Below are 10,793 nucleotides of genomic sequence, written 5' to 3' on the forward strand. Positions count from 1 at the left end.
TAGCAGCATGCCACCGACCATACAGGGTATGTAACAAGTGGGCTGGTTGGATATATCTCAGATAGATGTTTACATATTTATATGTACATACATATATATGTGTGTGCGTATATATATATAATACATATATATACACACACACACAAAAGAGATTATATGTACAAGGTAGATGAATTATGTTTATTGAATAGATAAATAGGCAAACATAAGTATATACATTTAGATACATGTGTAATTTATATTTGGCTGAACTTTATAAAATTTGTTATTCAGATGTTTTCAGTCTACCAAAAAAAGGCAATTTCATATAATTATATCTGATAGATAAGCTATAAAAGTATACATAAGTTTGTGTGTGTGAGAGAGAGAGAGAGATCTGTGTCATCATTAGAAAGCACCTCTCACTGAGAGTCAGAGGGATGACAGAGAGACCTGGGTCCAGGACCAACCTCCGCACTCACAAGCTGTGTGGCAGAGAAAGGTTATTTTGCAGCCAGACTTGGCCCGGGGCTTGGGCTGGGATATCTGTCAGCCAGCGCCATGTCACTCTGACTGGGAGGCATGGAGGAGAAGATGGGGATTCAATGGCTTGCCCTCTCTGGGCCTGTTTCCTGGAAATGTGAGGGTGCCGAGACCCCCCTCCAGGGCTGCTGAGGGGACCACAGGAGGAGACAGCCCAAGGCCAGCCTGGATGAGGCTTCCAAGGGGCGTCCTACCAGCACATCCCCGCCGGGGCCGACCCTCGGCTTCCACGTGGTCCCACTCGGGGTCTCGGGAGGACTTCGCCTGCAGAAACGGACTCTCACATGGCAGAACCATCACTTTCCCTGAGCCCCATCTTTTCCTCCATGACGCCCAGCTCAGAGTGACATGGCGCTGGCTGACAGATGTTCCAGCCCAAGTCCTGGGTCAAGTCTGGCTGCAAAATAACCTTTCTCTGCCATCGATCAACACATCGGTGCCCAGCACTCGTCCCTGCTCACTCATCTTCCGGCAAACTCCCTGGGGAACAGGCCGAGTGGAGCCCCAGAGAGACGACACGGTATTTGGCCCTGGAAGGCGCTCTGGGTCTCAGTGCGGTTGGGTGTCCTCGGACAGGTCCACTCCCTGTGCGGGCCTCGGTTTCTCCTCTGTTCGTTTAGTCCGAGGGTGTTAAAAACCAACCGAAAAAAAAAGAAAAGAAAAATCTGCTGGCCAATGGAAGCTGCCTCTGGGAGGAGAAGTTGCAGCCCTGCCCTTTATAAAAATCAGCTCCCGGAATTCTATCTCAGTAGCCGTGGTGAAGGAACAAATATGGATTCAAACCCCAGCTCGACGAGTTCCTCGCTGTGTGACTTTGGGCAGGTCGAAGGACATCTCTCATCAGTAAAGTGAAAATAACAACACCCACCCCCTGGGGTTATCACAAGAGATTTTTTTTTAAAACAACATATAAAAAAGATATCAGTCATTTTTAGAGCCCTGGCTACATGCCAAGCTCTGTCCCATGAATTTCATAAATCATCTCATTTCTTACTAGAATGACCCTGTGAAGTAGATACTAGTATTCGGTCCATTTTACAGAGGAGCAAACTGAGGCTCTGCACGGTCAAGCGATTTGCCCAAGGCACACAGCTGGCAAGTGGCAAAGTCACCATTTGAACCCAGGCAATCTGGCTCCAGGGGCTGTGGGCTCAGCCACCACGCCACACCGATAATTCATATGAAGTCCCTGACACACTGTAGGGATATTCCATCCATGTCCGTTACCAAGGTGATTGTGGTTGATTTTTAAACCTTTCTTTCCTTGGCTAAAAGGACCTTCTGAATGGGGACGCTTCCCCCGGGGCTCCGCCTTGGGGCTTTGGATCGAGACTGTGAAGGGAGAGGAGTCCACCCATCTCTTCTGATGCAGATCAAAGCCTTGATCCTAGACAGTCTTGTTGTCCTCTGACCTGCTTGCCCTGAGCTGTAACTTAGCACTTCTCACTGTGCTGAGGACATTTCCGTTGTGCAAAAGACCCAGGAAAGGAAGGAGGGCCAGCAGCAGCCCAGCCTGGTATGCACAGCCTCCGCCTGGCCTCCTGAGCATGCACCGGCCAGGAGAACAAGATTAGGGAGCATCAGCGAGACCCAGGATCAAATCTGGGCTTTGCTCTGGTCAGTTGCGTGACCTCAGGCAGGGAAGCTGACCTCTCTGGGCCTCTCCTTCATCCCCAGGAAAATAAGGATGTTGATGCCCACCTTGCAAGGTTGCAGTGTACAAGGGTGCCTGACACATGCTCAATAAACGGTAGTTGTCATTATTTATTTTATTTAAGCAAGCCATGATTTCTGGGCCAATTACAATCATCCTTCTTCAAACTCAGCAGCTGTTGGCCAAAATCTGTCCGGCTGGTTTAAGTATGCCTAGGAGTTTGAGTCCAACCAAATTTGGGCTTTGGGAGAGCTGGTTAAGAGTTGGTTATGTGGAAAGTGTTTGGAGGCTCAGAATCAGCCCAGAAGGCTGGTTCTTCTAGGGATCGACCTCTGGACTGAAGGGTACAGGCTGTGTGCGGAGGAGCCGCTGTTTCTTGTACATCTTCCTTTTCAAACAAGGATCTGTGACTATAGCTGAAAACCAAACCCGACTTAGCCCCAGAGGCAGCTAGAGTGATACTCAGCTTGTATTTGCAGAAAGGGCAGGTTGGTGCTGACAGCCTGGGGCCCTGCTCCAAGCCTGTTTCTTTGAAAGAGACATCAGCCAACTTAGCTGCTGCCACACTGTAGAATGCTCCACTTGGGGTGACGGGGGGTGGGATGCTGCTAAACTCTATCGCTGACATTGGAATCGTCCTTGATAAACAGACAGGGCATCATGGAAAACAGCCAGAGACGGGCCAGTTCTCTGCTCTGAGCAGCCCCAGCCCCACCTGGATGAGCCCCGAATTCTAGCCATCACTGAAAAGCAATGATGGAGCAACAGATCTTGGAGAGGAGAAGAAGAAGAGATGGAGGAGGCCAGTGTGCTTAGGGCTCTGTAGGGGACCCTGGGGGCGACCGCTGTGGCTGGGAGTGGGATGCAGCAGGAGGCCTGGGCAGCTGTGTGGGTTTTCATTTTTTTCCCCCACTGCTGTGTGATCTTGAGTACTCTATTGGCCCTCTCTGGATCTTTGCTGCCTAACCTGAGAAACGGGGAGGGATGATATGACTGTGAGCCATAGACGATGATGACTGGGGTTTTTTCACTATTGTACCCATAGCACCTGGCTCAATGCCTGGCACACAACAAGCCCCCTGTAAATAATTACTGAATGAAGATGCATCTCCCTCCATTCCTTCTCCACGCAATTTTCCCAAAGGCAAGCTTTAGATTAGAGAAGCATTCTATGTTGGCACAGACTGTTCCTGACCCAAGAAACAGTCAGTATGTATCTAATTTTAAAAAGCATTGATCCAGCCTGTTAGAGCCTAATGAGGCAGAGACAAGGAGAAACCTTCATTCCTGCATCCCTCCCTGGAACGGTTCTCCCCACACAGCCACCAAGGGGCTGACGGCTACTGCAGCCAGAAAGCCCCTCCGGCCCCAAAGCCAGGACGGCAAAGCCAAACGCCTCCAGGACCGGGCAGGTAACGGAAGTGCATGGAGCCAGCTGAAGTCCGGGGTGAACTAGACAGTGATCTCTCCACCCCCAGGGCCGCTCCTGTCAGCTTCTGCCATTCGCTACTGAAAGAAAGGCAAGCTTGGTGGAACCGGCTTTTATCGCATTTTTTTAAAGACGAAAATCTAGGTTTTTATGTGAATTCACCTGATTTTTAAGTGCTGGTAATAATTCAACAATAAAAAGAAAAAATACCGGGTGAGGCAAACAGAACATTCTGCAGGCTGGAACCCTGAGGGGTAATGGGTCGTGAACGGGAGCGATTCGAGGCGGGAAGACCGTCCTTGCCTTCGGGCCGCCGTCAGAGTGACGCTGGAGACACAGCCCTGCCTTTGGGATCCCCTGGTTCGGATGGGAGAAGCATCCCATCACCGAGCCAGCGTTTCATCTGGAGCCACACGCAGGCATGTGCAGACCAATTTCATGTAGACGAGACCACGGCCACAGGAAGCCACGGGACGGACGACGAGCCTGGACGCACCGGGGGTGCATCAGGGGCATATCTCTGACACCTACCAACTCTTGAAGAAAAGGCAGCAAGTGAATGGACAGGGCAGAGACCCAGAGGCAGGGCAGACAAGGTGCTGTATGGGAGGCAGGAAAACCTGGCGGCAGAATGGAGAGACGCAACCTTGGGACGTCCACGCCAGAAGACTGCTTGGTCCCATGGTCCCCACACACAGATGGGAAAACAAAGATTCAGGGAGGGGAGGAGCTTGCCCGACGCCGTGCCCCCTTCCACAGACAGGACCAGAATGAAGCCACGGGAGACCAAGCTGGGGGTATGAAGGGGCCACAAAACCAGCCTGAGGGAGAGGGGCAGCTGTTTGGCGGTTCACAAAGTCCCATCGCCTTCCTGGTCTGCGAGCTGGAGCCAGGTGGACGGCGCCATCTCCAGTCGTGGCTGCCCTTTGAATTAACCTTTAGACTGTGCACATTAATAGCTCCATCCATCTTCCACCCAACAGGCTCCGGAGGTCTGGTGGGGGGCGTTAGCGTGGTCCAGAAGGAGCCGAGGGCTCAGTGAGACCCGCAAGGGAGAGCTGGGTCTGGAAGGGGCTGGCATACCAGCCGAGCTGCTTGGACAATTGGGAGCCGGCAGAGGATGCTTCCATTTGTATTAACGAAGTCAGATTTTCTGTCACATTCCTTAAAATGTTTTTAATTGAGGCATAGAATGCAGAAGGGTGTGGAACATTAAGTGGACAGCTCATCGAACTTCTCACATATCTACGCCCCTGTCGTTTCTACCCATATTAATGCAGAGATCATTTCCAGCACCCAGAAGCTCCCTATGTGTCCCTTTCCCATCAAAATTATCTTCCCCAAAAGGTACCACTCTTTGCCGCCATCAGCTTTGTCTGTTTTTCACGTTCACAGAAATGGTATCAGTGCGCGTGGCCCATGGCAGACGGCATTTTCCAGAGATGGTTGCGGTGACACCGCTCATTCTCCTCTCGCCACGTGACACCGACTTTCCTCCCGTAGAGTAGTGAGGTCTGTGTCCCCTCCCCTGGACTCTGAGTGGACCTTCGTGACAGCCTCGGCACACCGAGTATGGCGGCAGTGATGCTGTGCGACTTCTGCGTAGGTCATAATGACGCGATGCACTCTTACCCTGCTCCCTTGGGACGCTCTCTCTCAGAGCCCGGCCACCACGCGAGGAGGAAGCTCAAGCCACCTGTGGAGGAGCCCATAGGAAAGGAATCCACAGCCCAAGCTGAGCTCCCACCCAAAAGCCTGCAACAACCTGCCAGCCACGTGAGTGACCCACCTTGAAAGTGGACTCGTCATCCTCTGTTGAGTTACCCACCGACGCCTTGTTGAGCGGAGACAAGGCACGGCCACCCGCCCTCCCCCGCCATGTCCTGCCTATATTGCATCCTGTGAGCAAAAGAAACAATTGTCTTTGTTTTATGCCACCAAGTCTGTGGTTTCTTACACGGCAACAGAGTGTTGAAATATGGTCCACAAAAAGATTTTAAGCTGACTAGGGATATTCAAGTAAGTCTTTTATCCATGCACATAATGAAAGACTGAATACAGATTGTCTCAAGAAAAAAAAAAAAATACATTGGTTCTCATAATTAAAAAGTTCAAAGAAGGTTTGTATTAGTTTGCTTGGGCTGCTGTAACAAAGTACCACAGACTGGGGGCTTAACCAGCGGAAGTCTAATGCCTCACAGTTCTGGAAACTGGAAGTCCAAGATCAAGGTGTCAGCCAGTTGGTTCCTGCTGAGGGCTCTGAAGGAAAGAGCTGTTCCTCTCTCCTTGGCTTGCAGATGGCCATCTTCTTCCTGTCTTCACATCATCGTCCCCCTATGTGTGTCTTCAAGTGCCAATGTCCCCTTTTTATAAGGACATCGGTCATAGTGGCTGGATGAAGGATCCACCCTACTGTAGTATGACCCCAACTAATGACATCTGGAACAACCCTATTCCCAAATGAGGTCACAGTCGGAGGTTCCAGAGCTTAGGACTTCAGCATGTAAATTTGAGGGGATACAATCTGACCCATAATAGGATTACTTCAGTCGTGGCCAAGTCCAGGCCTTCTTAGCTGCCACCAGCCTCTATACCTCTCCGCTTTGCTTTTTCTATGTTGGAGTCATCTCAGGCTCTGCGTGGTGATCGGATGCTTCGGGCCTACAGCCGAGGTCTCAGGTACCAGCAGAAAAGAGAGCTGTCTCCCTCCACAGCCCGTTTCCTTCCACCTCAAATCCTCACACTGGGCTGAGACCCATTCCTGCCACCCAGGAAGGCCATGCTTAAGCGGTCAAGCCTGAGTCCCATGTGGACCCCTGGAGCAGGGCTGGGGTGGGGATCAGGAGTGTATTTCCCAGGAGGAGAGTGACAGGGTTCGAGAGTCAAACAATGAACACCCACCATGGAACTCGTGGCTTTGCCCGACTTGGGCCAGAGCCCACTGGTGGATGTGGACAGCTCCGTGCCGACCTCCCCACGGCCAGCGACACTCTTGCAGAAACGGGCCCGGCCATCCTGAGTCTCTCGTGTCACATCCCCATTCAGAGAACCCACGCTCAAAACCCAGCCCTGAGATTATGAGAAAAAATAATATTTAAAGGCACTTATTAAAGATACTCAGAAGGCCCTTCGAATGTCAAACAGCTGTGAGCAAACCCTAATTTGATGATCTACGTGTTAATGAATCCCAGACATGCAGATTAAATTCTCTTTAAATCGCACGTGGTTTTAAAATGTATTTCTCTCTGGCACGTCTGGCTCGAAACAAGGTTAGCCAAACACCTGTGAGGCAGGTTCGTTGATCTGCGGGCCCATGAGCAGGAGCCGAAGATGGCCCTGGCTGGGGCCTCGGGGAGCTCGCAAGCTGGATAAGGAAAAAGACACACGGAGAGACACATTAGCGTCAGCATGGACCAGCTCAGGCAAGGGCATGCTGCGAGGGCAGCTTGCTCTGCGTGTTTCTTTCATTTAGCAAATACTTACTGAGCCACTGCAGTCGCCAGGCCCTGCCTGAGGCATCGGGGATACAGTAAAGACAGAAGCTACAGACTCTGCCCTCATCAGACCGGCAAAGGGGACAGACAACAAAGAGAGAGGCAGGTTGTTACTCCGGATAGTTCCTGAGTCTAACGTGCTACTAAGAAAAGAAGCGTTATGACAGGATGCGAGGAGCGGATTGGATTGGGGAGAGAGAGGGGAGAAGAGGTCGCAAACGACAAGCACTAAGGCCCTCGTGTCAGAACAGGCCTGGCCGGTTCAGACATCGCAGCAGGCCAGGAGCGGGTGGGGCGGTGGCCGCCGGCAAGGGGCACACAGTAGAAGGCTCCACGGCTAGTGAGGAAGCGCTGTCCGAACAGCACCACGAAGGCGCCTTAAACACACAGTGCCCGGGGGGACCAAGGCAAGAGGCGGGAGGAGAGATCTCATTCAGCTGCCGGTGGGAAATCGAAAATCACGCACATTCTGGGAGGAGGCACGGCCGGGCTGCCGGGTGCCGACACATTCTGCTTCTTGGTCCAGGGCTGGTCACGTGGGAGAGTCCACTTTGGGAAAAGTCCTTAGGCTGTGTACACAGGACCTGTGCACATTTCTGTGGGTATATTATTCATCTACAAATGTTTACTGATTTAAAAACTTCTGTGCACAGGAAGCAGCCTTGCACTTTTTACAAGAAAAAGATAGACCTTAATACAGGAGAGTGGTCAGGGGGGTGGGGGTGGGGGGAGAATTGGTAATAAGTCTTCCTGGAGCACTCAGGCACTACTGCAGGTGACTTCCATGTATTAACTCACGCATTTATTTTACATTCCCAACGGCCCTATGATCTTGGTAAAGCTGACATTCAAGCTTCAAAGGTCACTGCTGTGTGTTCTCGCAATCCCTGCAGTAGGACGCGCCCCCCCTCCCCCCGCCCAAAGCCCACCTCTGGGTGAGAGCTGACCCAGAGGTGAGAGCTGACCCCTTCTATCACGTTCAGCACATGGCCAGGGACAAGCGCCCAACAGCCAGCGGCCCACCGGAGCCCGGTGACAACATGACAGATTAGGGGCTGTAGGAGCCTGGCCGCAGGAATGACAAAGGGAAGGAGATGATAAGTTTCCCGCCCCCGTCTATTTTTATTTCTCTCTGAAGCTTGAAAGACAAGGGTTCCAGCAAGTCGCTCCCGCTTGCTGATGGAGACTTGAAGTGTCCTACGTTGCTTATCAATGTCCCAGCCCTGAGTCATGGACCAGAGGCGAGAGCTGGGGCCGGGGTAGGAGAGGAAACGGCCAGCCCAAGCTCCAGCCCCTCTGAGTGGGGAGAAGCTCTTGTAGGGGTGCAGGGGAGGCTGGGGGAGGGAAGGAGCCCCAGGCCACCCCCACTGAGGGCACTTCTGTCATTGAGCAAACCCCCCCAGAGCTTGGTTTCCTCATCCGTAAAAGAGGCAGGGTCACCCCAGCCCCACCACTGCCACTGGGAAGTAAGGAATACATGTGAGCCACACAGACGTTCGGCCGACCGGCCCGTCTGACACCCTGAGATGGACTTGTTCCTCCTAGGGTCTCACCTTCACTCCCTGGCCTCCCGCAGCCACCGGCGTCCCCACTGCGTCAAGAGCGAACATCCCGTTGGGGGTGAGGCCAGGCCGTAGCTAAATCCCAGGGCCTCCTTCTCCAGCATGTGAACTAGACGGGTCGTTTCTCCCTCTGGGCCTCAGTCTCCTCGTCTGTTCGGTGCAGACCGGGTGCCACGTCACTGGGAGAGGCTGATATCCGTTAAACACTGGTCAACTGGTATCTGGCACATAATAGATATCGGCAGGTGGAGGTCACAGTGACATTGTGGAAAAAATTATCCCAGGACGAGGGCGCACAAATGAGGCACCGCAGGCACAAAATTTAAGGACGCCTCCGAGAGCGAGTGGCTCCTTACCTTCTGCTCGGCGTCCCCTGCCTTAGTCAGACGGCGAGTCAGACAGGATCGCTGCCCCAAAAGGGTGACCTGAAGAATGATGGTGGGGCAGCTCTCATTATTAATTAGGCGCCTACGGGCACTGTGTGTGCTAAGGGCCTTAAGCTTCACCGATACCCAGGTGTCCTCACAGGAGGAAATGGCTCTGAGAGGCTGTGTCCATCCATTACTGAGGTACCGAGCCTGAAAGGGACAGTGTCCAGATCTGAACCAGGAGTCCAGTCATCCCCAAGCTGAGCCTTAACCATTGTGCTCTCCTGCCTCCTGCACCCACACTGGCTCAGTTGGCTTCCCTCTGGGGAATGTGCAAAGAGGCCCTGGATTGAGGGTCTCTCTGGGCACATCCCTGTCTCCGCATGCTCTCACCTCTGGACTATTGAGTTTCCTCCCCCTGGGACTCCCTGCTGCTCACACTGGCCACCCCTACTCTTGGTCCAAGGCTGAAGACTGGGCTCAAGGCCTGGGCAGCAGGGACTGAAGCCATTCCTGCCATCTCGATGCTGTCGTCAGGGCAGGGGAGTGGACGGGATCAGCCTCTGCCGACTCAGCCACCTGCTGAGGGACAGGGACAGGTCTGTGGGCTCAGCCGCCTGCTGCCAATCAGGTCCACGGGTGGCGATGGCGAGCTGACATTGCAGAGGGCCAGGCCTGCCCATCACACCGTTTCCTCCCTCCTGAGCACATCCTGTACTCTGAGGTTATCTTATTCATTGATCGGCTGACTTGTTCATTGTCTGTCTCCCCCAGCAAGTAAGTTCCATGCGATCAAGGCCCAGGGCCCGCCTCGTCATGCTGCAGTCTACCTGCCTTATACTAGAAGTTCGATAAACATTTGCTGAATGACAGGGTGAGGGACGTAGGGGTTCTTCCCGTTTGCAGAGAGGGAATCGAAGCTCAGAGGAAGAGCATTTGAACCCAGGACTTGGGGACTGCAAGTCCTGGATTGTTCTCCCTCTATGCCAGGCCGCCTCTCAGGGATGCTTGAGAAGAGATGGTCCAGTCTAAACCAGCCACATGAAAATGGAATGCAAATGCCAATGCAAATCTCACCGGGGCTGCCCACACGCCATCCTGGGGGAGCTCGGGAAGATGGCGGTCGCTGTCGGAAGCTCTGTTGCAAGCTGATCGCTCTGGGGGTGACATCTGGGAGTGGAGGAGGGAGACCCCCAGAGCTGGCAGAGGCCCACCAGGTTATGACGCTGGCTTTGACCCCAGTTGACACCTGTGGTCTGAGGTCTTTGGAGTGCACTCACTGTCTGGGTCTTCTGGGCAAAGGGCAGGAGAGAAAGGAGACGTCTCTGCTTGAACCCAGGGCCTCTGTCCTGCATCGGCGGCAAACGGGGTTTCCTGGCCTGGCTGGCTAGGAAGGGGTTCAGTGCTGCAGGAGCAGGACCGCTGGGGGTTTGAGGTAGCTTGTCTAAGAGTTCCGGGTTATAAAATCCCATATAGTAACAGAGGGAAGCAGGGGCTGGTCCCAGAAGTGGAGGAAGCCTCGACTTCCCTCGGCAGCCGCTGAGACTAGCACCGTTCAGAAACTCATCGGTCCACCACCTCTCAGTGCAAATGGGGAGACTTAGCTTCAGGAGGCCTGGGGAGGCGTGACCAGCCCCAAGGCACCAGAGAGAAAGGACTGGGACTGGAGTCTCCTGACCCACCCTCAGGGACATGCGATAATAGGGGGCAGCAGAAGCCAGCTCTGATAAATGGCTGGGAGTGTACAAAGTCTGGCAAAAATGG

At 53.2% G+C, this 10,793-nt stretch overlaps 1 protein-coding gene across 1 annotated transcript in view; it reads left to right on the forward strand.

Annotated features, from left to right (window-relative positions):
- Positions 1 to 5,177: 5,177 nt before the first annotated feature.
- PAX7 (paired box 7) overlaps positions 5,178 to 10,793 on the forward strand; it is a 143,682-nt gene continuing 138,066 nt past the window's right edge. The window contains exons 1-2 of the mRNA XM_023523049.1: positions 5,178 to 5,381; positions 6,229 to 6,284. Coding sequence (XP_023378817.1) covers positions 5,178 to 5,381; positions 6,229 to 6,284 — 260 coding nt within the window. The remainder of the gene's footprint in view (positions 5,382 to 6,228; positions 6,285 to 10,793) is intronic.

Source organism: Pteropus vampyrus, unplaced genomic scaffold, assembly GCF_000151845.1.
Source record: "Pteropus vampyrus isolate Shadow unplaced genomic scaffold, Pvam_2.0 Scaffold374, whole genome shotgun sequence".
Lineage (NCBI taxonomy): Eukaryota > Metazoa > Chordata > Mammalia > Chiroptera > Pteropodidae > Pteropus > Pteropus vampyrus.